The 27,046-nt window shown below is 42.3% G+C and overlaps 2 protein-coding genes across 4 annotated transcripts in view; both read right to left on the reverse strand.

Moving 5' to 3' along the window:
• The window catches only part of LOC147011631 (uncharacterized), a 60,503-nt gene extending 41,281 nt beyond the window's left edge, over window positions 1-19,222 (reverse strand). The window contains exons 1-2 of one of the 2 annotated variants that reach the window (XM_085856074.1): window positions 18,721-19,222; window positions 7,356-7,533 (exon numbers count right to left, since the gene is read on the reverse strand). The gene's annotated coding sequence lies outside the window, so the exon portion shown is untranslated. The remainder of the gene's footprint in view (window positions 1-7,355; window positions 7,534-18,720) is intronic. The other variant, XM_085856075.1, reaches the window with a different exon arrangement.
• Window positions 19,223-19,508: 286 nt separating this feature from the next.
• Window positions 19,509-26,647, reverse strand: LOC147011632 (uncharacterized). Of its 2 annotated transcripts, none has more exons than XM_085856076.1 (6): window positions 26,388-26,647; window positions 25,426-25,446; window positions 24,759-24,791; window positions 24,607-24,657; window positions 24,353-24,478; window positions 19,509-22,304 (listed from the first exon to the last, which is right to left on the reverse strand). In XM_085856076.1, the coding sequence occupies exons 1-6, from the start codon at window positions 26,400-26,402 to the stop codon at window positions 21,864-21,866; spliced, it is 687 nt and encodes a 228-aa protein (XP_085712202.1). In that variant the 5' UTR covers window positions 26,403-26,647; the 3' UTR covers window positions 19,509-21,863. The 2 variants fall into 2 exon arrangements, with proteins under 2 accessions (XP_085712202.1, XP_085712203.1); XM_085856077.1 differs by having other exon boundaries at window positions 24,759-24,788; window positions 26,388-26,546.
• Between the last annotated feature and the right edge of the window lie 399 nt (window positions 26,648-27,046).

A 27,046-nucleotide genomic window follows, 5' to 3' on the forward strand; every position in this document is an offset into this window, starting at 1 on the left:
CACTCAACCTGTCCACTAAGTTTCATCCGAAGTCATCCACAACTTTGAAATATATATGATGGATGAATCACTGTAAAAATTCGAGTAGTCGGATCCGGATCTTCGCTAGATTCGAATCAGTTCGTGCTTGCTACACACCGAACCTGCCCACAAAATTTCATCCAAATCCGTCGACAACTTTTTGAGATATCCTGCACACAAACAAAGATGTCATGCGAAGCACGATACTGTTGCGGTTCTGCAAAACCACGTGCCTCTCAGGCAATGGCACCCAACATACAGTGATCCCCAGGCAGTTATTTCATAAGTCTTCGTCCAATCGATATTTCATTGAACGAGTTTTCTTTTTTTCCATTTTCCTCACTCATGTTATCGAACGCCTGTTCATCAGAGCTACAAATCGCTGGGTATATTGCAATGCTTACAACACCCGGAGACGTCAGCGTTCATTGTTTTATTCCATTTCCGCACACGCGATCACCACTAGTATCTCTTAAACGAAGAGGAATTACAAAATTGAAGCTCCAGAATCGAACTTACAAACAGTCCCGACTCCTAGAAGTGTTCATTTGTCCAATTCGGACATATGCATTTCGGGCTTTTCCAGGTGCATGTTGAATATGATGGTTCGGTGATTGCTAATTGCATGCCTCAGGAGCCGTTTCTTATCCACCGTTTTGTTGGAGTGCTTGCTTGAGTGTTTAAGCCACTTGGCGAGCACTCTCCAAGCTGCTTGGTTGTTCATTTTGGGAAAAAGTAACCGTGCTTTCAATCTCACATCGTACATTTCTGCCTTTGTTGGGTCCCACGGTGCCGTGCAGTGGGTGCCTTGGGAGGAGTCTCATCCACTGAAAATGTGCAATTTTATTTTTACAGGACATCGCTTTGTTTTACCTTTTTGTACGATCTCTTGTTGTAATCCACCTCTCACTTTGACATCGATACATATTTTTTTAAAATAATAAGGTCCATCCAACCAGGTGTTTGCCATGTTTGTTCCAGCTGTGAAGACATGGAGTACAGATCGACATTTTATGTTCTGTAGCTTGGTACATTTTTGAATTGAATTTCACTAATTACCCACTTTAAATCCTTTCAAACAATGCTGTTTCAGGGTAAATCTTTCTATTTGTCGTTTTTATTTACCTGATGTGTGTGTACATTTGCACGCGTATGTACAAAAACTGCATTACTCCAATGGCTTTTGGCACTGGTGTGTGCATTATTGGTTATCTTCATATATATATATATATATATATATATATATATATATATATATATATATATATATATATATATATATATATACATATATATATATATATATATATATACATACACATACACATACATATATACATACATATATATACATACATACATATATACATACATATATACATACATATATACATACATATATACATACATATATACATACATATATACATACATATATACATACATATATACATACATATATACATACATATATACATACATATATACATACATATATACATATATATATATATATATACATACATACATGGGTTTCAGAATGGAATGGAGCCCTCCCAGGTCTCAAAGTATCCACCTCCATATGAATGTGTGTGTTTGTGTGCACATGCAAGTTGCTGTTGCCTATCTCCACATGAGGGTGGGTTTGAGGTGAAACGTAGACCTACCACGTCTCAAAATATCCACCTCCGTATGTGTGTCCTTGATTAGTATCTACATATGCAGGTTTCAGAATTTTGAATTGAGCCCTCCAAGAGTGGGCTCAAAGTATCCATCTTCATTTTGGTAAGGGGTCACGATTCATGGACCAAGCTGTGAAGTTTTCTGTTCTCAAAGTTTTGTGCCAAGGGCTCACTTCAGGATCGTCGCTGAGCCCGGAACAACTTCCAACTGTAGTTTGTTTGTAATAATACTCCTTGGGATGGTTTTTAATATCTCTGTGAGGTTTTGTCATCATTCCTGTAGCTCCAACTATCACTGGTACAACTTTGGCATTCTTCAGCTTCCAGGGTCTTTTTTTCACTACATTCTTGAGGTCTTGGTATTTGGACATTTTCTTGATTTCTGCATTATTTAGTCCAAAAATCACTGCTATTAACACCTCAATTAGGAATGCACTCTTCTCTCTTTTTTGTACCCAAGTATATCTGGTTGCAATGTTTTGTTTTTGATGTTCACGCTCAATGGGATCATTAGGTCGTTCATAAGCGGTGCTTTCATGTTTTCAGTCCATATTCCCACAAATTCTCTGGAATTGGGACATCAAAGTTTTTGCAGATGTACCAGCTGTTAAAGCCACAAACTCTATTGTGTCATGTGTATAGCTGTTCTCACATGAGCTTTTATAATGTGTTTGGTCATAAAGCATGACATGTCTCTCTCCTTAATAACACTACCCCCATCTTTATTATTTATTTTTCCAACCTTCCACCCCTCCCCCACTCTCTCTCTCTCTGTGTCTGAACCCTCCTCACCACCCCCTCCAAATGAAATGCAGCACTCTTCTCCCACACCTCTGTCTCTCACCCTCCCTCCCGCAATGTATTGCAACGTTTCGTGAGGCGTCACCCTCCCCACCTCCACCCCTCTTCCTCGCTTTTCTCCCCTTCTTCAACCACTCCTCCCTTCCCCTCCCTCTGTCTTCTCTCCTTTTCTCCAACCCCTCCCCCTTCAGTGAAGCGACGGGTTGTAGTTGCTAGTTAATAAATAAATTAAATGGCATATCTTACTGTTTGGAGCATTGGCTCTTAACCTGGGGGGCATGAGTAATTTTCAGAGGGGGCGCGAGCCCGGAGAAAAAAGTAAGAATTTCTCTTAACAAGTGTGCATAATATGATGAACATAAAAAAAAAAGTATCGCCTTTAATAATTTTTGTTTTCGATTCGCTACAAGGCCTACAATTTTCTGCATTAAAATTGATTTTAAAATTTAACATATATTTAAATTTAATATTAAAATTTATATTTTATTTTAATATTAAAATTTCTTTTTTTCACAGATTTGCAGTACCATTTCAAACTAAATCATTCGCAACGAGTGCAAAAAAGTGGAAGTATCTTGACGAATATATTCGATTTGGAATTGTGTCCCTCCAAAAGGGTGACACAGAGGTACCCCAGTGCGCAATATGCTACAAGACTGAGCGATGATGGCGTGCGGCCCACACGCTTGGAACGCCACTTGAAGACAATACATCCTGCTCGAGCTGCCAAACCCAAGGCATTCTTTGAAACAAAAAGGCAGTCCTTGAAGCAAGATAAGATGGACAGCAATGGAGCATTTCGGCAACAGACTTCACAGGTTGTTGAGGCTTCCGATGAGATCGCCATGTTGATTGCAAAGAGCAAAAAGAGCCAGAACATCAGAGAGACTCTCATCAAACCAAGTGTACTGCGTGCAGCAGAGCTAGGTCTGGGGAAGGATAGTGCAAACAAGCTTTCCCAAATCTCTCTCTCAAACGATACCGTCAAGGGAAGGATCGATGAAATGTCTCAAGAAATCAAAGATCAAGTTCTCGACCAAGTAAGACCTTATCCTGTATTTGCCATCCAGTTGGACAAAACGACTGATGTTGCTCAGTGTTCAGCTCCTGATGTATTGCTCGTTTCGTGTCAGGCAACAGTATAACAAAGGAAATGCTCTTCTGCCATCCCATGGAAAGTTATACAACAGCAACAGATATTTTTCGAGTGGTATCAAACTTCTTCAAGGAAAATCAACTTTTGTGAGACTCGCTGGTAGGGGTGTGTACTGATGGAGCTCCGGCCATGCTTGGTTTGCAATCTGGTTTCATAACAAGAGTGAAAGAAAAAAGTCCATCTGCTATAGGTACTCACTGCATCCTTCATCGTGAAGTCTCAGCATCCAGAACTCTACCTGCTGAAATGAGGGATGTCATGAGCCAGGCTGTCAAGGTAGTCAACTTCATCAAAGCCGGAGCCTTAAACAGTCGTCTCTTCAAACAGCTGTGTGTGGATATGGATTCTGAACATTAAGCCTTGCTTTTCCACACAAACGTACTAATGGCTTTCAAAGGGAAACATGCTTGGACAGCTTTATGAACTACGACAAAAAGTGGCAACATTTCTAGATTCGTAGCAGAAAGCAGATCTCCTTGACAAGCTCCAGTCTGAAGGATTTTTGCTATCTATAGCTTTCCTGGTGGACATCTTTGAAACGCTGAATGCCATCAACGTCAAACTCCAAGGGAAAAACATCAACATAATCATGCACCATGACGTCATTCGAGCCTTCATGGCCAAACTCAGCCTCTGGAAATGTCGAATTCAGGATGTAAATACAGCTAGTTTTGCTAACTTGGATTCTGCTCTCATTCACAGTTACCTTGACTGAGTTAAATAAACAAATAATTACTCATTTGACTTAATTGAAAGCAGAATTCATCAGATACTTTCTGGTTATAGATGAGAAGCACGAAGCCTGGAAATTCATTAGGAACCCATTTCAATGTGAAGTAGCTGATAACTCAAGAAACTCCTTTTGCACTTCGTCTGAAATAAGTTCAACTCCTCAGCTGAAGAAGACTTCAAAAAATTGGATCTGGAGACGTTCTGGGTCACGTACCTTCCTGTTTACCCTTTGATCTCACATCAAGCTCTTCAGATTCTGACAATGTTTGGATCAACGTATCTTTGTGAAGCTGCATTTTCCACGCTCGTTGCTGTCAAGATCAAGTACAAAAACAAGCTGAATGTTGAAGGGGACTTGCGTTGTGCTCTCTCTGGCATTCAAGATCTGGTAGCTAAGAAGCAATGTCAAGCATCTCATTAAATATGCTGTATATTATATATATATATATATATATATATATATATATATATATATATATATATATATATATATATATATATATATATATATATATATATATATATATATATATATATATATATATGTACTAGTAGTAAAGCCCGGCGTTGCTCGGGCAACGCCCGGGCTTTCTTGCAAATTTCCTGAATAGCTGTAAGTGGTTAGGGGTTAGGGGTTCGGGTTAGGGTTGGGGTTAGCGGTTAGGGTTAGGCGTTAGGGTTACGGTTAGCTGTTAGTGTTAGGGTAGCTAACCCTAACACTAACCTAAACCCTAACCCAAACAGCTTGGCGTAGCGGAGGTAAACAGCGCCCGGGGCAAAGTGGAAATTTGCGTCCCCTGTAGGCCTTAAACTTGAGTGGATTTGAATGGAAAATCCCATAAGGGGTATCAATTTTTTCGAATATCGGAAGTGTTATGGAAAAAATTTATAGCCAATGACCTAAGTTGGACCAAAAGCCATAATCGTACCAAATTTGAATGGAATCGGTTGGAGTTTGTGAAAATGCATCAAAACGAATTTTGAGGGGCCTCTTAAGGAAGACAATAATATCATTAGTATATGTGCCAAATCTTGTTTCATTTCATGCAGTAACAAAAATCTGATGGTGGAACAAAGAAAGGGGCGTACCGAAATATTGAAATATTAATATATATATATATATATATATATATATATATATATATATATATATATATATATATATATATATATATATATATATATATATATGTGTGTTGCTTATACAGAATTTGTTGTTCAATAAAAAGACTAAAAACACACATTTTTTCCTGTTAATTCAGGAGGGATTTTTAATCATTTGGTTGAATTTGTGAGGGGGGGGGCGTGGAGGCAAGGACCAACTACTCGAAGGGGTGTGGTGGTAAAAAGGTTAAGAAACACTTGTTTGGAGTGATCCCTGCCCTTGCTGAGTCCTCCAATCTCAGACTCTTAGTTTGATACTTTAAGCAGCACACAAGCCTTTGAGTGTTCAGTTGTTTACTGGCTCCGGAAGGTACAGAGAACAGACTTCATGTGAAAATATGTTCACAGAGGTATGGAGATCCAAATGCCGACAGCAGTGAAAATGCCACTTTCTTCAGTCAAATTTCACAGGCAGGGACTTCCAACAGGTCAAGATAGAGATCCTGTGATCTCTCTTGGTAGCCTCAAGTGTGCGTCGCAGATCCCTAAACTTTGAGGCCCATAAGTCTGAGCATTGCAACTCAATGAGCTGCATTTTAAAATCCTCAACACCCATCCACTGAAACAGTCAAATCCATGTCGCTGCTATCAAAGTTGGCTGGTTTAATGAAATGGTAAACATCGGGCCAAAACGTTGCAAATCTTGAAGTATGACAGAAAAATCATGATGCATGTTCTTGAATGTATATTCCAATCTCAGCAACACTGACGATGCAATGTGTTCATAGTTCTTTAAGATGTTGGAAATAGCGGAAAGTCAAGGTGTCAATGTCCTGAGTTTAAAAAACGGTAAGTTTCACAATAAATGCCTTCCACGTTTCAAAAAGACCCATAGCAGTTTGGCCTGCACCCTGCACATGGGGGTTGAGTTCGTATAGATGCGTGGTGATAGTTGGAAACACGAGTTGAGCCACCCATTTGTCATCAACCAGTTCAGGGTAGTTTTCACCTTTTTCTGACAAACATATATTGATTGCATCAACATTCCACAAAGCATACCAAAACATTCCAACAGCTCAGCTAATGAACACTGTTGTAAAGCAAAATGTTCTTCTGAGCACTGCACTTCTCCTCAAGGCAGCTTGTGCATCAAGGCAGATTGACCAACAAGAAAATTCACCATCTTCACTACTGTAGTAATCACATTATTGAGCTCCAAATTATAAATGTTGGCACAAAGATTTTCTTGATGAATAATACAATGAAAATTTAGTGTCGGGTTGCCAATTCGATCCTCAATGATCTTTACAAATCCCTTCTGTTTTCTGACCATATCAGAGGCACCGTCTGATACGGAAAATCTTTTTTTGATGTCACTTCCTCTTTCCTGAACATTAACAACAAACGTCTTCACTACATCTTCCCCTGTTGTGCCATGCATGGGTTTTAAGCAACATAGCTCTTCTCAAACTATGTCTGACTCACAGTATCTCGCAACAACTGTGAACCGTGGTACATCATTTATATCCGCACTCTCATCAAGCATGACACAAAATACCGTTGCATCCTCCAATTCCACCATCTATAGTTGTTTTTTTTTTTAAACGTTTTCTGCCATTTCACTGATGTACATCTAAATCTGTAGATGTAGATCAGTGGAACAGGTATGTCTGATTCTGGAGACAATTGTGTCTTTACTGGGCAAAGCATCTGATCAATTGAGAAAAGCCTCTTTTTATATATTCCCCGTTTGTAAATGGCTTTCCCTGTTTTGGAACACTGCGATTTTGTACCTTCCCTCTGTGGCTTGATATTTACTGACACAGACGTTCGTAAAGACACCACTTTGTTTTCCGTACCTCACTCTGGCCCGTTCGATCGACTCGGCCTTATCCGCCTCATCCTTGAAGTGTTTCTCATGCTTTTCTGAAAATGTCGTCAGATACTTGATGTGCAGCAAACAAGGCTCTGACAACATAGAGTACAAATAGCCTGGTCCTCATGTTGAACAAATCCGTATTTGTCGTTCCAAGAGGGCTGAAATGAGAGAACAGTTAACTTTGCTTTCTTAGGAACCACCATTTTGTCCACAAAAAAACAAAAACATGTCATCAGTGGCACTTAACATGAGATTTCCCAGGATTCAAGATTGGCTACACCCAGAAAATGTAATGCAGTGCAGGCAGTCCCTGCTATTAGTCTTGTTTTTTATTTTATTGGTGAAAACATTGCGTTATCAGTCAAATGGTTCCTCACTTACGTCATTCAGAGTTTAAATAATTAAATAGCGTACAGCATGTCGATGTGTGCTGCCACGTCATGGCATGCATAGTGCAGAATGCATTGTGCAGCATTGTCCCGTCTGAGTCACATGCATACTGTATCTCCATCCAGTACGTATATCCATTGCCAGCAGGATAAGCATCAGGAACCGAAGGGGCTTCCGACAAAGAATTTGCGGAATGTTTATAATCTCGCCGATGAGATTATCGAGCACTTTGCTCTGAAGATAATCTTCCAGATAGATCAGCCAAGATATCATGGATCATACATGACAACTTGTCACATCACACACATTATATATATATATATATATATATATATATATATATATATATATATATATATATACATATATATATATACATATATATATACATATACATATACATATACATATACAGTCAACCCCCGTTTATCGTGGGGGTTACATTCCAAACCCCACCGCGAGAAGTGAAAATCTGCGATGAATGGATGCCTACCAAAAAAAAAGACTCGTCTGGTCTGGTCGGCTTGGCAGTGATCGGGTTCAAGGTGCTGGAGATCGACTCATCTGGTCTAGTCGGTTTGGCAGTGATCGGGTTTGAGGTGCCAGAGATCGACCCGTCTGGTCTGATCGGTTTGGCAGTGCTCGTCCAACCGCGGCAAACCTTTTTCCTTCCTGAAACATATCGAGCACCTTAACCTTCTCCTGGAGCGTCAGGACCTTCCTCTGGCGCTTCGGTTCCTTGCCAGAAGCCATAGAAGGTGCAGGGCATTTGGGCGGCATCGTAGGGCTTGGAGAAAAAAAAAAAAACGTAGAAAATATTCGAAGTTCACAAGCAAAACTTTGTCTCATGCGTTGTGTGACTGGTCGAGTGCCACGCGTTAGAATTTATTGTTTAAATAATTTATATTTTATATATTATTACCGCGATGTACAGGGGGAATCCGCAGAAAAAATTAGTTAGGCTCCAAGGGAAAACCCACGATGAACCGGGGGCGCGATAGGTGAACCACGATATAGCGGGGATTACTGTATATATATACAACTCTGGGAAAAAATAACAGACCACTCCAAAAAAAAAATTTTAATCAGCATCTCTCCATGTATGGCAGCTATTCCATTCCAGTGTCTGTGGAATTCCAACACAGGCACACCTCATTCTACTTAGTAAAGTACTGATTAGGTGATCACCTGAACCATCTTATTTAACAAGGAAAAGTATAAAAACCACTTCTGTGGTTATCACTATCCTCTTGCAATAGGACCAGCTGGATGGCAAAAACAGTGCTAGTAGTACCTCAAAAGTAATTGGAATCAAAAAAATAACTATTGACCATGCCAAAAGAGTTGAAAAGAAAAGTTTTCAGTGAGGAAAAGAAGGGTTCAATTCTGGCTTTACTGGCAGAGGGATACAGTGAGCGTCACGTTGCTTCCATCCTTAAAATTTCAAAGACGCGGTTCATTAGAACAAGGTCAAGCAGCAGACATTGGGGACAACAAAGCTACAGACTGGAAGAGAGCGACTAATGACTTTCCACCGACCAGGATAACTGCCAACTTATTCGAATGTCACAACCGTAGGATGACATCAAGTGACCTACAAAAAGAATGGCAAACGGTAGCTGGGGTGAAGTGCACGGCGAGGACAGTTCGAAACAGGCTCCTATGGGCAGGGCTGAAGTCGTGCAAAGCTAGAAAAAAGCCCTTCATCAATGAGAAGCAAAGAAGAGCCAGGCTGAGGTTGCAAAAGACCATAAGTATTGGACCGTAGAGGACTGGAGTAAGGTCATCTTCTCTGACGAGTCCAATTTTCAGCTTTGCCCAACACCTGGTCATCTAATGGTTAGACGGAGACCTGGAGAGGCCAAGCCACAGTGTCTCGCACCCACTGTGAAATTTGGTGGAGGATCGGTGATGATCTGGGGGTGCTTCAGCAAGGCTAGAATCGGGCAGATTTGTCTTTGTGAAGGACTCATGAATCAAGCCACGTACAAGGTTGTCCTGGAAGAACACTTGCTTCCTTCTGCTCTGACAATGTTCCCCAACTCTGAGGATTGGTTTTTCCAGCAGGACAATGCTCCATGCCACACAGCCAGGTCCGTCAAGGTGTGGATGGAGGACCATCAGATCAAGACCCTGTCATGGCCAGCCCAATCTCCAGACCTGAACCCCATTCAAAACCTCTGGAATGTGATCAAGAGGAAGATGGAGTCACAAGCCATCAAACAAAGCCGAGCTGCTTGAATTTTTGTGCCAGGAGTGGCATAAAGTCACCCAACAGCAATGTGAAAGACTGGTGGAGAGCATTCCAAGACGCATGAAAGCTGCGATTGAAAATAAGGGTTATTCCACAAAATATTGATTTCTGAACTCTTCCTAAGTTAAAACATTAGTATTGTGTTGTTTAAAAATGAATATGAACTTGTTTTGTTTGTATTATTTGAGGTCTGAAGACACCAAATATTTGTGGTTATTTTGGCCAGTTGTCATTTTTTGCAAATAAATGCTCTAAATGACAAGTCTGAAGACGACGATGGTTCACGAGTGGTATTTGACAATGTAGATTGTTACAGAAGTCAAGGATGAGACAATGTGATAATGTTTGACCAAGTGATAAAAATGATCAACATGATGTGGTACGAGTGACAGGTTATTAGCTGCAAAATGTCGAAAACCCGGTTTCGTTCCACAACTTTCAAAATTTGACCTTTGCATAACCTTCAAAGGTCACAAAACAATGTTGTGGACATTAAAATAAGGAAACAGGATGCGTGCTATAGCTTATTGGAGTTAGTTCGTTAAAGGTTGAAAACCCGGTTTGATTCCCACAACTTTGAAAATTTGACCTTTGTGAACGTTAAAGGTCAAAGGTCAAGGATTATGACCTTTGGTGCAAACTTCCTCTGGAACATTCCAGGAACAATATAACGTCATATAGGCTATATGGCATTTCGCACTCCTCGGATTATCCATACTTTGATGAAATCAGCGTAAAAACAGACTTGAAGGGGGCGTCACGGGCAAGGTGTTCGAGATAGAGCAAAATGGTTTCAAGACTTTAGGTGGGGAATGACCTCAAGATTATGCATAAAAATAGTCATCCTAGCTCTCAAAGTTTGGGTGGTCGTATGATTTTTATGTCAAAATTCGAAATTTTATAAGTTCGTGACCTTGTGACGAAAATGAAAAATCGAGCTCTGTGGGGCTATGCAGGAGCCATTGGGCTAACCAAATACCAAAACCCCTGCCAGATTCGACAAACCCCCTAGGAGAAGATACAAATTGAAATCGGCTACCCCCTAAAAACACAATTCGCAATTTTCTTAGTTCGTGACCTTGACCTTGGGACAAAAATGAAAAAAATAAAATAAAATAAAAAACGAGCTCCGTGGGGCTATGCAGGTGCCATTGGGCTAGCCAAATACCAAAACCCCAGCCAGATTCGACAAACCCCTCAGAGAAGATAATATTTTATGTCAAAATTCTCAATTTTCTAAGTTCGTGACCTTGACCTTGGGACGAAAATGAAAAAAAAAAAAAATCGAGCTCAGTAGGGCTATGCAGGTGCCATTGGGCTAACCAAATACCGAAACACCTGTCAGATTCGACAAACCCCCTCGGAGTGGATGCAAATTGAAATCAGCTACCCCGTAAAAACACATTTTTTTGGGCGTGCACCATGCCCATTCTCAGGAAAACACAACTTGATCATGATATAACCTCCCACCAAAATTTTATCAGGATCGGATCAAAACCCACGGAGCTATGCTCAGGACAGACAGACAGACAGACAGACATACAGCAATAACAAATATAGTTATCACTTATTTTTTCGTGAAATTTTTTATTCGTGAACCAATATTTTTATTTGGAATTTGGGAGAAATGTTGTCAGTAGTTTATAGAATAAAACAAAAATGTTCATTTTACTCAAACACATTCCTATAAATAGTAAAACCAGAAAAACTGATAATTTTGCAGTGGTCTTAATTTTTTCCAGAGCTGTATGTATGTACAGTGGGGATAACAAGTATTTGATACACTGCCGATTTTGCAGGTTTTCTCATTTGCAAAGCACGTAGGGGTCTGTAATTTTTATCATAGGTACACTTTAACTGTGAACGACGGAATCTAAAACAAAAATCCTGAAAATCGCATTGCATGATTTTAAAATAATTAATTTGCATTTTATTGCATGAAATAAGTATTTGATCACCGACCAACCAGGAAGAATTCTGGCTCTCACAGACCTGTAAGTCTTGTGTTTCAGAAGCCCTCCCATTCTCCACTCATTTCCTGTATTAACTGCACCTGTTTGAACTCGTTATCTGCAGAAAAGACAGCTGTCCACACTCAATCAATCAGACTCCAACCTCTCCACAACGGGCAAGACCAGAGAGCTGTCTCAGGACATCAGGGACAAAATTGTAGACTTACACAAGGCTGGGATGGGCTACAGGACAATAGGCAAGCAGCTTGGTGAGAAGGCAACAACTGTTGGCGCAATTATTAGAAAATGGAAGAAGTTCAAGATAACAGTCAATCTCCCTCGGTCTGGGGCTCCATGCAAGATCTCACCTAGTGGAGCCTCAATGATCATGAGAAAGATGAGGGATCAGCCCAGAACTACACGGCAGGACCTGGTCAATGACCTGAAGAGAGCTGGGACCACAGTATCAAAGAAAACCACAGGTAACACACTACGCCGTCATGGATTAAAATCCTGCAGTGCACGCAAAGTCACTCTGCTCAAGCCAGCGCATGTCCAGGCCCGTCTGAAGTTTGCCAATGACCATCTGGATGATCCAGAGGCAGAACGGGAGAAGGTCATGTGGTCTGTTGAGACCAAAATCGAGCTTTTTGGTTTAAACTCCACTCGCCGTGTTTGGAGGAAGAAGAAGGATGAGTACAACCCCAAGAACACCATCCCAACCGTGAAGCATGGAGGTGGAAACATCATTCTTTGGGGATGCTTTTCTGCAAAGGGGATGGGACGACTGCACCGTATTGAGGGGAGGATGGATGGGCCATGTATCGCGAGATCTTGGCCAACAACCTCCTTCCCTCAACAAGAGCATTGAAGATGGGGCGTGGCTGGGTCTTCCAGCATGACAACGACCTGAAACACAGGCAGGGCAACCAAGGAGTGGTTCCGTAAGAAGCATCTCAAGGTCCTGGAGTGGCCTAGCCAGTCTCCACACCTGAACCCAATAGAAAATCTTTGGAGGGAGCTGATAGTCTGTGTTGCCCAGCGACAGCCCCGAAACCTGAAGGATCTGGAGAAGATCTGAATGGAGGAGTGGGCCAAAATCCCTGCTGCAGTCTGTGCAAACCTGGTTAAGAACTTCAGGAAACGTCTGATCTCTGTAATTGCAAACAAAGGTTTCTGTACCAAATATCAAGTTCTGCTTTTCTGATGTATCAAATACTTATTTCATGCAATAAAATGCAAATTAATTATTTAAAAATCATACAATGTGATTTTCATGATTTTTGTTTTAGATTCCGTCTTTCACAGTTGAAGTGTACCGATGATAAAAATTACAGACCTCTACGTGCTTTGTAAGTGGGAAAACCTGCAAAATCGGCAGTGTATCAAATACTTGTTCTCCCCACTGTATGTATGTATGTATGTATGTATGTATGTATGTATGTATGTATGTATGTATGTATGTATGTATGTATGTATATATATATATATATATATAGTAGACAAGGTGTAAGTAGTCACCATCGGGACCGAGAAAAAAAAGTGACGACTTAGACATGTGACGACTTACGCGTATGCGAACATTCATGATGACTGTGGGGTGAAGGATGAAGTCGCGCTTGGCCTGGACACATACGTGTGAGAGGGTGCAACAATCTCTAAGCCGGCTATTGTACCAAAAGGGAAACACAATCCTCGGGGCATAGGTGGGGGTTCATTGGTGTGTTGGAAAGTGATCAAGCAAAGATGGAATTCATGAATCAGTTTATCAAAAGTAAAGATAATGAACAACTGTAAGACAACTCGTATACCATCGGTGATGGTATATGACCATCGACAAATGTGGAATGAATGGCTGTTAGAATTCATTCATTGGAATGAATGTAGAATAAGTTTTCATATGGAATGAAAACTCATATACCATCGACAAATGTGGAATGAATGGCTGTTAGAATTCATTCATTGGAATGAATGTCGAATGAGTTTTCATATGGAATGAAAACTCATATACCATCGACAAATTACATGACACACAGTCATCGTGATGACTACCACTCAATGCCTATGCGAAAGTGAGTGTGGTGATGTACAAAACAAGCCAATATAAAACCATGATCGGACTTCAACACGAAGCTTGATCGATCCTTTACTCCTTCGCCAGAGACTGCATTGCGCAGCCTGTCTACCTCTTCAGATGCATGTGTGACGGCACGCTGACTGAGCTGAACGCAGCGCAGTTATAAATAGCCCGCGCATCACGATTCCATGAAATCGGGCTTCTCACGAGGCAGCAGTTCCGTGTGACGAGTTAGGCGTGGTAATTTACTTGAGTTTCCATGACGCGGGAACGGACAACATCTGACGACTTAGACGAAGTGACGACTTAGAGATGACGACTTACAGACTTTATGCAAAGTCTGTAAGTCGATTTAACATTCGATAAATTCGGGACTTTTTGACGCTGCCGACTTAGGCGAAGTGACGAGTTACACGCTGCCGACTTACGCCTAGTCTACTGTGTGTGTATATATATATATATATATATATATATATATATATATATATATATATATATATATATATATATATATATATATATATATATATATATATATATATATATATACACACGCGATGCAAATATTCGTAGTGGCACATAATCCAAACTGAACTTTCCTTAAACCGGCTCTAAATTATGCTTCCCAATAAAAGCTCGTTTTTCATTTAATTTTAGAGAATGACAAAGCAGTCAAGCAGAGTTATAAATCGGGTTTAAAAAAATAAAAAAATAAAAAAAAAAATTAAAATAAAAACTTTGCTTCTTCGCCGTTAACTAGACTTATGTTGCATGTGCCACTCAAAATTATCTTGCATGCACATGTGCAATGCGTTGCCAACCCTTGTTGTGGAGTAATAAAAATGGTGCCAGGCGAGAAAGGGTACCCCATCAAAATAGGATAGCCGACGCAATCACCCTACAGATAATGTGCTAGTTTCTATTAAAATGGGTCTGCAAGTGCACACAGTCTCCGGAATGTCTTTCACAGAGCTTCAATGCAACCACAAATTGGATCTACCATCATCGTTAACAAACCACCAGGAAGTTACTCTCTCACCCTCAAGAACATCCATTGGTATTGCATCAATCACAGTAACAAGAGACCGCACAAAACATAGCAGCTTCACTCTTTTGAGGCTCATCAGTTAAAAGGTGGTTCAAAGTTAGTTACTGACTGGAGGATTTACAAAATAACAGGACCTGCGGAACAGAATCTCTTCAAAGGAAGTCAGTTCGCACGAGGTTCATCGCAAAGGACGTCACTCGGCTTGCAATTTCCAATAAATAAATAAACCAATGTCACCCGCAGGGTGACCCGAATCTTGCCAAAAGGTGACCACGTGTGACTTCTTTAAGGTCACACTGAGGTGAACAGAGCTGCTATCCACCAGGAGCGACTCCTTGAGGAATATCTGCCTACGAAAGATTCCGATGAGAATCGTTCGACAGAGTAACCATGAAAAATATGCGTTTGCCTCATAACGTCACCAAATGATGTCATAATGTCTCAAGCTTGACATATCTAGAAAGCACTCATCGAAGTGTTCAATTTGAGGTACTACACGATATGGTTCCTAAAACTTGAAAATTTGACCATGGGGTCAAATATGTTTGACCTCAGGCGCTAACCATGAAGGTCAAGGCCAATCGCCACCAAAAATTAATCAGCTGAGCGCCAGACCATGAACTATATTCCCATGAAGTTTGAAGACGATCCGATCAAAATTACTCAAAAAATAAGGGTTTTGTCGACTCCCCTGATTTGCAACAAAGTGACCTTGACCTTGACCTTCAAAATTTTGTGCACTGAAAGGGACCTCTATAGGCCTCTGATATGCGAAGTTACAAAAATTTCCAATGATAACTGTGCTCTGCAGAATTTTTTATACGTGATTGCAGACAAACAAACAAACAAACAAACAAAAAACATACAAGCTGACTAACATATCTTGCAAAAACTTCGTTTTGGCAAGATAATAAATAAATTTACGAGCAGTCTCCTTAGTTTACAAAACATCTGGAAAATATTGTGTTCCTTGCACTATACATTGATTCAAGCATTAAAGCAATATGATCTGGTTCCAAGAACCTGGCCTTAAGCTTCAGGGAGAAAAAGGACGTCCGCATTCATACACGGTGACAGAGCAAAATTGCACACAAAATCTACAAACACTGGTCTGCACCAAACTTTTCAGTGATGGATACGGCCTGGCAAGATAGCCGAGTGGTATGCACACTCGCCTCGGAGCTGTCGAACCTGTGTTGGAATCTCGCCCAAGCTACAAACTCTCATATCGGTGTTTCGCAGGCATGGTAAGGCATAAACGTTTGTGCTGTCCCTCAGATGGAGGTTAAACTGGGCGTCTTGTCTGCTGGCATTAGCTGGTAGACGTTAAAGATGCCACACTATCCTTCACAGAGAGTAGGCAAACATTCGCCAGCACCGTTAATAAATTCAAAATTCCTGCTCTAACCTACAGGGGGAACTGCATCAGCAGCATCACTGCCCCCCCCCCAACTCTCCAGCACAATGATTCTACCCGTAACCATGTGCTGTATATGAAAGCCGAAGCAGCAACGACAACGAATACAATTCTGGGAGATAAAATGGATGTACATGACAGACCATGTTCAGACAGACCTTCCATGGACCATGCCCCAATCAATAATGAACTCTTGCTTCAGGATCAGTATTATCAATCCAAAAACTTGTGAACGTGCATTGAATTGTCACAGCAGATCTGGTGATGAAAAATAGGTGCCACGATTCATGGAGCTGAAACCGAACCAGTTTGTTGTTGTGACAAGTGTCTGGCACTTTCGTCAGGACCTGAACATGGAAAGAATCACTGCTGGAGACTAAACCCAATGGTAAAATTACGAACCAGAAATGAAGTCTCATCAATTCAGGTTAGGGATGGGTTGAGGAAGAGCCAAATTATCAGTGTCCATAAAAGGTCAAACAACGAGGGAGCATCAAGACACCTCAAGCAATTTGACAAAAGGGTCCTTTTGCTACTCCTCCATGCCAATGCTCGACACAATATCCGTGGCCTGTTTGGCAGGTTTTGCCAAACTGTGGCCTATTTGGGGATGGGAGGTTTTGCCTCACATATCCCACCCAAACCAAGTCAATGGAACTTCCATCTACTCCCAAAAATGAAGAACAAAAAAAAAACTTTTGGATATACATTTGATGTCTGCTGAAGAGAACACAGCCACCCTTCATCGCGTTGACGGTGGTTAAGGAAGAGTTCGTTATTTGACAGCTGGATGAAGCGCATCAAAGAGGTCGAGATCATGTAGCACAATGCAATGTGAATAGTTTATCGACTTACTATGTCTACTACGATGTTAAGGTGACAGAAGAGAACTCTTGGGATGACCCCTCGTATTGTGCAAAACAATTGTCCGCCAAATTTCAACTGGATAAGCTCGCTCTCATTTGCACGTTTCTGACCTCACTTACTCAAGTCTTCATTTTGCAATCGATGGATCGCAGTTAGATGTTAACTTTATGAGCACAAGTAGTTTTGTAAAGTTTTCAACTTCATCCCACTCAAACAAAAATAAACTGGAACGGCACTCGGTAAAGGACATACCTCCGCCAAGCTGAACAGTTTACGTTTTGTATCCCCACAAGTAAGCCGGATCTGGATCCGGAACTGAACAAAAATCTAATCAACTTGTTCTTGTCACCTACCCCAACTCATCCATCTCGTATTGTCGTAATCCGTCCAAAACTTTTTGAGAAATTGTGCGATTTTATCGTGTTTGGCCCCATCTCTCAATGGTAAAGAATCACTTAAAATATTCTCGTATTCAGATCAGGATCTTCACCCAAATCAAATAAATTCGTCCTCGTCACACACCCAACCTGTCCACCAAAGTAAAATGGGGAAGGGGGGAGGGGGCAGGGGAAAAAAGCAAAAACACAGATTTGCATTTAATTTTATTAACCTACCTCTACATTGTCTGCTCAAAACGCAAAAAAAAGAAGAAAGGCTTCCTTTCAAACATCAGCAAGTTCCTAACAAACTTGTATAAAAATACAAACCTACTTTTTTGTTTGTTTGTATATGTTGCACAAGCACCACCCAAAGCTCACCTCCCCTTCCTTTACACCTGGCAAGGGCATGTGGGATGCAAACTCGACTGATTATGCAACGTCGGATTCGTCAGAAGCGGTTTTTTTTTCTTTTCGTTTAAAGTTCACAAAACAAAATAAAACACGAGTGACAAGAAGCACGAAAAAAATCGCAAAAAGCTAACATGGTGGTCTCGAAGGCATTGGAAGGAGGTGGAGGCAGGCAGGGAGGAAACAAAAGACCCATTACCAAGTTCAGCAACGGTTTGCAACAACCTAATGCAAACGAGCTGAGCCTTAACGAAGGGCACGTTGACAAAAAAAATAAAAATAAAAAAAACTTCAAAAAAGAAGTCACCCAAGGCTCCAGCTTAAATCAGCAACATTGAAACTTTCTCAAAAGAGCTTACAGCATGTACAACATATGGTCAGAGAAGAGAATTCCTAACGGCTGAGGATTAACGAACCTTCAATGCATTGCCGCTTACGGCAAACCTTTTGTTTATTTTTTTTAACCTCGTTTACTCTTCACGGTTACAACACCCATGCTACCCTTGCATGAATATGCCACCCCTCCCCCCCCTCTCACAAATGCAGGAATACCTTGAAATGATCAATAAGAAGATTGTAACAATGACTGTGCTGCACATATTCTTGGCGACGGCTCTGAATCTCATCGAGTCGGTACGTATACACAAGGTTAAGGTGTGGGAGGAAAACAAACACAAAAATTAATAAAATAAAAATAAACCTTTCTATACCACTGCATACAATCAAGCCAAGTGTGTATATATATATATATATATATATATATATATATATATATATATATATATATATATATATATATATATATATATATATATATATATATATATATATATATATATATATATATATATATATACATATATACACATAGGCTTTGACACTCAGCTACGATTGATCAAGACTAGTAGAAAGAAACGTGCTCTCGTGTTGCGCCTGTCCAAACAATGGCAGCTTTTGCTCATTATTTGCTTTCTTTTATTGCAGTTGTACAAAATAAAAAATAAAATGAACGGTTTAGAGGGGGAAAAAAAAAAAACGATAAAGAGTAGTAAATCGAAACCCCAGCACGAGTGCTCCATTGACAAACAACGCCCTCTCGCGTCGTTTCACGGCCACAAGACAGATGAGGATAATTTGCAGATATGCTGCTTTAAACAAACAAAAAAAAAATAGACAAAAGACATGAATCAAACTTTAGCCCAAACATATGCCATGGGAATTCAAAACCATTTTCAAACTCCTTTCACACAAGCACTTTCACCACTGAAGGGGGGAGGGGGGGGAGAGCAAGCGGAGATTCAAATCCAATGAGGGCAAGAGATCACAGGTTGCTTGGCTGGTTAAAAGAAGAATTAAAAATTGGCTTTATTTTCTAAAATTAAGACAAGACATTAAAAGGCCAGTGTTTCACATGGCACAAACTACATATGCAACATTCCAGATTGTCTGGTGTCAAAGTTCAGAATGTAACACACACACACACACACACACACACACACACACACACACACACACACACACACACACACACACACACACACACCCTGCAGGCATTGAAACGAACAGACAAACTGATCCGGCAGAGATGTTACTTGGAAAAAAAACCAACAAAAAAAAAAAAAACAACAAACAACAAAATTCCAAGGGATGAGGAGACAAAAATCACTTACTCCCCCCCCCTTCCAAAAAAAAATTAAAAAATAAACAAGGCGTACTCCTTTTAAAGCCAAGCTGCAGCGCTACATGGTGACTGTACTAATAGTGGGATAAATTTCAATTTAATGGGACCGATGAACTTGTGATGCACTGGAATCTACGCTAAAAGCCCACAGGTTGGATGACATCACAACGAGATGACCTCACAAGCTATACAGCCCTCCCAAAACCAAAATCTGGTGCACCTTCGTCGCTGCGGGGTGCTGAAGGATATGCAACAGTCAAATTACGGCAGCAGGTAGTTTTGAATGTCGAGATCAAAACGCCTTTAGACAAATATCACAATAGACAACCCCCTCAAATCTATCACGCGATGGTAGATTGTTTTAGAAGAGGGAAGCGTACGACATTACAGCAAGTCACCTCGATGGCAAAGCACACTGGGACAGTTCTGCGACACGAAAGGGGGTGTGGATGGAAGGGGAGATAAACGAGGTGCTGCAGAGGGAAATGACACACGTTAGCGGCATACATTAGCAGTACTGCCAATTGCATCATGCTTTGTGCAGCTGAACTCTAGCCATGCATTCAACGAAAGCTAAAACAAGTCGCTATTGCTACGCCAGGGCTGTCGTTAACTGCACAACTAAACAGAGCGCCTGGAACTGTGCTCAGGAAAAGGAAGTTTCAAAACTTATTGCTCGGTGCTGGTGCTTTTTGAGTTATTCGGCTATCGAAGCGAGGAAGTTACCTCGGCCAGCACAAACGGGTGTACGATCAGCACTTGGATGCTTACCCGATCTTGACAAACACAGACGGTGTGCCTTTCCCAGAGCACCGATGCTTAAGAGTGGGTGGGGTGCAGGGCACAGGATCTTTTGATTCAAATGCAAGAAAAATAAAACAAGGTAATCTGGAGATAATCAAACTTTGACACTTCAACTGCAAACTGCCCCACCTTAACCTTCAGTGAAAGATTTCAATCAGATCTAAAATAAACTATGAAAAAAAAAAAATCCCATTCTACGGTAAAACACCAAACAGGTTTTTTTGTCTCTCCCCCCCCCCACACCTCCCCTCCTCTCCTCTCACCCCCAAAATACATGCGTTCCAATTACCTTTTATTTATACATCGGTGGACTACACTCATGGTGTCAAAAATGCTTTTCGTTTCTTTTTTGTTTTCTAAAACAAAACCTGCGCTATCATTTCGAACAAATCAAACAAATATGAAAAACTTTCATACAAAAGAGGAGTCGTCGTTTTATGCCGTTAAAAACCGCCGGAACCACATTTGAGCACTTCCTGTTCAAAGCACAGGTTGGGCAGGACAACAGACCGTCAACAGACGTCGGCACGGATGAGCTAGATGTGGCTGTTTGCAGAGAGATGGAATAATTGAAATGATCGAACTGCTGATGGAACGGTCCGGTAAAATTGAGGTTTATGGCCCCCACCGCTCTAAACCCCACCCCCACCCATACTAGACTAACGAGGAAGGCGTGTTCCATTTTGCATCCAATTTTAGACGTGACACCGAGTGTTTGAAAACATTTTTCAAAGTAAATGATCCAGAGTGGCTCGGATCACACTCCTACCTCATTAAAATTAACACCACTGGCCAGATTCCATGTAAGAAAACTTTAAAAAAAAAAAAAACGGGCTTTGTTTTGTTTCATCCTAGGTTCAATTGACACCAATCAAGCTTAGGACTTTACCGAGAGCTCCAGCGAAGACTAAAAGTGCACTGCGTCTGGGGGCGTAGGCTGAGGATGGTGTACGAATTTAAAAGTGATACAACAAGGAAGAACCGATTTGGAATGGAGCCAAGGTTACCGATGAAAGCAAAGATGATCTGGTGAAACCACGGAGAAGACAAGAATGGCAGGGTATGTGAGAAAATGAGGATTTGGGCGATGACTTGTTGATGAAAAACACAGATAAAACATCAGTTTAAAGGGGTGATCTTAAAGGGTTGAATGGGGGAGGAGGAGGGGAGCTAGAGAGATTAAACTCCGAAAAATATTGGATGATACCCATCACTCGGCTGCCTTTATGACTCCTTCACCCATGGGAGGAACACCAGCTAAAGCAGGAATGGAAGCCTGGGTGACCTGCATGGTGAGTGGGGGCTGGGAAGGTAGCGGATTTATAGCAGGGGGTGCCGCAGGTGAGGGTAGCGGAGTTACGTTCGGCTCCACTGCATCCGTTTGATTGACAACCGGACTTGGAGCCTTCACGACAGGAGGGGTCACGGTGACCTTTGCCGCTTGAGCCACAGGGGCAGCCGGAGTGGAAAGCGGTGGGGCCGGGGCAGATGTCGGAACCACCGCAGGTGGAGCAGTAGGGACGGCGACCGGCACCGGGGGAACGGCCACCGGTGTGGAACTAGGGGGTGTGGCAGCAGTGGGAGAATCGATGCTCTCTGGTGGGCGATCCACCTGTGTCTGCTCATCACCTGATGTCATCGATGTCTTTGCCTGTAGACCACAAAAGAGGAAGTAGTTAGATGGATGTGTGGCTAAAATGTTTATTTTTATTTTTACCTTTTGATAATACAAGGAACCCAGAGTAATCAAGAAAACAAGTTGCACACCCCGATGACAGCAACTGTCAAGTGGCAACAAATTTTCTTGGTTTTCTTGTTGATGCACTTCCTTCTTTGCTGCCTTGATCCATGCTCAGACTCCTTTGTTGTGCTTCTTTCAAAACTATTGCGGCCTTTGCTTTTATCCATTTACATTGGATTATTGAGGTGATCAAATTTTGCCTGGTGTTGGCTTAATGGTTAGGGTGGTGGGCCTGGGATCATTGGATCCAGAGTTCAAATCCCACGTGGCTGTTGAATTAATACCAGGTGGGATTGACTCTGCCTGTCTGTCATCCTTCCAAGGTCAGCAAAATGAGTGCCAGCTTGCTGGTATCCTGTGTCGGAGTGGCGACCCGTCTCGGATTGTGCCCAATAGCCAAGGAGACTGCTTATGCAGCACCAACACTCTGCAGAGTATTGTCCTGATGGACGGATGGATGGATGGATCAACCAAATTACAGGGAGGATAAGTTCTGATGAAGAGGCCACACGGTGTCATTTTGTAATTGATATCTCGATCGAGTTATCAAACCATAAACAGGATTGTGAGAGGGCTACGTGATGGATTCACTTCATCTCATGCTTCTCAGGACTCGCATTATGTGTAAACGTTTTTGACCACTTCAAGGGACTTTTAAAATTATTTATTTCACATCCTATCAACACATAAGCCTTGACAATACCTAAAAGGGATGGGAGAGGCCATTCTCAATCACTGCTTGATATAGTGGCTGTGACAACAGCAAAATGTGGTTTTAGAAAATATTCAAAGCATTTCTCTGGGGCTGGAAGGAGTGCTGAGAGGTATGTACCCTAATCTTTGAACAGTCTTGCCTGGGTTTTAATCCCAACAGAGCTACAAATTATCATCCTGGTGTCTTGCAAGCAGCGCTAAGCATCGATGTGATGGACAGTGTGACCACTCCTTGGCTTTTTTCACAAGATCTTGGCTATTTGTTGTTCACCTTGGCGTCTTGGTTTTCTATCGGTTTTCTTGGTGTATAGGTTTTCTACTATCATCGCTTTTCCGAAACCTTGTGAATTCCTGGCTTTTTTCATTGGCTCACCTTGGCATTTATGAAAATGAGGAGTGGTCACACTGGAAATGGACGTCAAAATGGGCATCCCATCCGTCAGAATTAGTTGGCAGATGTTAAAGATCGCACGGTGTCCTTCGCGAAGAGTCAGCGAGCTATCACCGGCACAGAACCCTGAATAGATTACGTATTCCAGTTCCAACCTCCAAGTCGTACTGCATCAGCAGCAATGGCGTGCCCCTGCAAGAAGCAAGGCTAACCCCGCAGCCACATGCTGTGTAATAGTGAGGATGACAGCATTTCTTTTAGGTTTTACAGTGCACCCCAGACTACAGGCTAGACCAGTATGTGTCACAATCCAAGGTCGTCAGTCGAACCAATGTTTCTGTTCGATTGCAACGCACCTCAGGAAATAGAGCGTATACCTCCACCAGGCAGAACAGTTCACATTTTGTATCCTACTGATAGGCCGGATCTGCATCCGGACCAGAACCAAAACCTGATCGGCTTGTTCTCATCATCTACCCAACTCATCAACCTAGTTTTGCCACAATCCGTCCATAATATTGATTATATCATATTTGGCGCTACATTTCAAATGGTGAATAAACACGATTTATATTTTTTTATGTATTTTAGCATACAGATCCTGATCTTCACCAAAATTTAATCAATTCGTCCTTATCACACCACTCAATCACTCCACTAAGTTTCGTCTGAATCCGTCCACAAACTTTTGAGATATCCTGTTCACAGAGAGAGAGAGACAGGGGTGAAAACATAACCTCCATCCACCTTCGGCAGTGGAGGTAACAAGAACGAACAGAGCAGACATAAGGTCCACAACTGCAATTATTATTATTTTTTTAACATTGCAATTACTGTAAAACACAAATCGTACCTCCTCTCCATTTTTTTCTCCATTCTCGGTGGGAGCAGGTTCTCCTGCAGATGCCTCTCCCAAGGACACATCCATCTGTTCCGCAGCATCCTTTTCTCCTTCCTCAACAGCCTTTTCAGCCTTTTTCTTCAGCAAGGGTAAAAGCGGGGAAAGTAACGGCGAGATTATGGATGAGAATGGACGAAAGATTAAAGTCATTGCGGGACCCCGTTGAATGCACTCGAAGGAAGCCTTATTACGTCTACCTCGATTACCTTTGATGGAGTCTTCCTGGATTTGGGGTCAGGTTTCGGAGGCGTTTGCTTCTGGAGAAAGCGAGAGCATACAGCACGACACGTTTTATAAACCGCGAGGCGGATAAAATGAGAAATGGAGAGCTCGTGTTGCATGCATGCACTTGCCATACCTTAAAAAGCCTCGAAGACCTTCTCCTTGGCTGCTGCAAATGCACACAAAAAAAAGATGAAGAAAGCAGAAAGGTATTCCAACGAGTACGGCTTTATCGGCTCGTTTAAATCCAGACACATTCCACAACAGCCATCGGGTTCAATCAGCAATTTTAACGTATCAAAGCATTCGCCACCGCGTTCAACCGGGGCGAGGAATCCTCGATCTTTTCTACCCCCGATAATCCACCCAAGCCCACTTCCTTCAATTCCCCTGCTTTCCTTCCTGAAAGTCCCTGTAATGTCCATCTTCTCTTCGCCATGTTCCCCGTCCCATCCCCATCCCTCTCCCTTCCACAGTTCACCTAATGTGTCTGTTCCCCACTGTTTTGTCCCTTCCACTCCCACCCCTCTTGTCTCATGCCTCCTTGCTGTGAGTTGTGTGTTCGCTCTCATACGAGCCTCAACCAAGGTATACAAAAAAAAAAAAAAACTGGGGCAGGAAATAGCTTTGGAGAAGAGGCCAGAAAATCCAACTCAATCCAACCATCATTATGTGCATCAGAATAACCCCACATGTGGAGGTAGCCACAATCATGGTTCAGCAACCACCCCCACCCCAACCCTTGATATCCAATGTAAATATTGCTCACGGCACCATGCAGCGTGTGGGACGGCAGAACAAACCTCAGCAGAATCAGGATCCGACTGCAAGGACAATGGAGGAACGAGTCAAAACTGATCACAAACATGAAAAAAAAAAAAAAATTAACAATACATTTGCAAGGACATGCAAAAGCAGCACAGTCAATGCCCCCATCAAAACAGGTTACACAATCTCAATGGGCTATGGTAAAAGTCTTTCAAGTGTAGCTTTATCATGTACAAAGTGGGGGCAAAGCATCCACCAGGAAGGGTAACAGCATCGAAAGTCAGAAAAGACAAGCGACAGCCATGGCAAATCACCAAGGTGTTCAACATTGCGACAAGATCGAAAAAAAAAATATTGGCCGGAGATGACACAACCCACGACGTTCAGTGCACAGCAATATTCATTGATGACCACTGCACATGTCGTCAACACCGGGCAAATGAAGTGGGCGGAGACTTCGAGAGAGCCCGTCGCCATGGAATCCGCGGCACGTGCTTCTCGAAAATACCAGGCACGGGGGGCACTGCGGGCTCGTTTATGAGCCCGAGTTGGAAACTCTCGAGCGTTACGACACAACACGCTCGGTCGCCGCAAAACGCTGATGGCAATAACCCATCACGGATGTTCGAACGCGCCATGGGCGATCCCGGGTTGCAATGTCGAACAAGATCACCGCACGAACGATGGTGCATCATGAGGCCCGAACGTGTAGAGAGGAGAGAGGAAAGAGAGCGCGCTCGGTTATCCTCGGATCGTCTTACTCCCAGTGTTTTAAAACTCGCACATCCTTCACGCTCACCGATACGCACACCTAAAGTGAACAACCGATGCACGAAGTACCATTTGGCATCCGACTCTGAGGCGGACGGCCAAGGGCGAAAAAAAACCTTCGTGCTCGTCATGGCTTCCCGAGAGAAGCCTCTTCGCGCCTTCTAACGCCCGCCATTGGCGCCAAAATACACTGGCGAATCTCACCGTCGACACGCACCGCACGTACCTTTCTTTTGGGCATGACGCAATCGTCCCAGGGCCTGAGGAGCGCGGCACCGGCTGCTTTCTCTGTCGGGAACTGAGGTAGCTGACGGAGAACCGCCGACGAAGAGGGCAAAGCAAGCTCTCTGCCAGGCCGACCAATCAGCCGCTCTCATTGGTCAGCGCGTCGTCACGTGGCGCGAGCTTTCTAACGGTTATCCGCGTCGATTGGTCCGACTTGCGTCACATGTGGTGGTTGTGGTGCTGGCCTTCGCTAGCACCACGCGGCCCAGCGAGCCTTCGGCCTATCGCCGGACGCGGCCTTTTCTAATCTCAATGTTTCTGAGCGGGAATCCGCCATTTAAAAAAATAAAAAAAACAATTTTAAATCAACAGGGAGAAGAGTATCCGAATTAAAAATTAGGCGAAGTCGATCAATTAACACATGCTTTGGGTCTCTCTGATCATCTTCGGGGAAACAACTTAATCGTTTAAACCTCCCCTGAGGTTTGTGGGGAGATTATCCAGGTTGTCCCCCAGTTTTTTATCGCCTTATAAAAGTCCAAAATCCTCAACATTCGACGTTTCGAAAGGCCAAAGTAAACGACTCCTCCCGTTAAACAGAAGCCCTTGTTCCCCCTGGCAACGCTTCCCCCCCCCTCCCGAAGTTACGAACTTTCACGG

The sequence above is a fragment of the Eptatretus burgeri genome, chromosome 15, assembly GCF_056783735.1.
Source record: "Eptatretus burgeri isolate ZD-2024b chromosome 15, Ebu_testis_v1, whole genome shotgun sequence".
NCBI classification, from domain to species: Eukaryota; Metazoa; Chordata; class Myxini; order Myxiniformes; family Myxinidae; genus Eptatretus; species Eptatretus burgeri.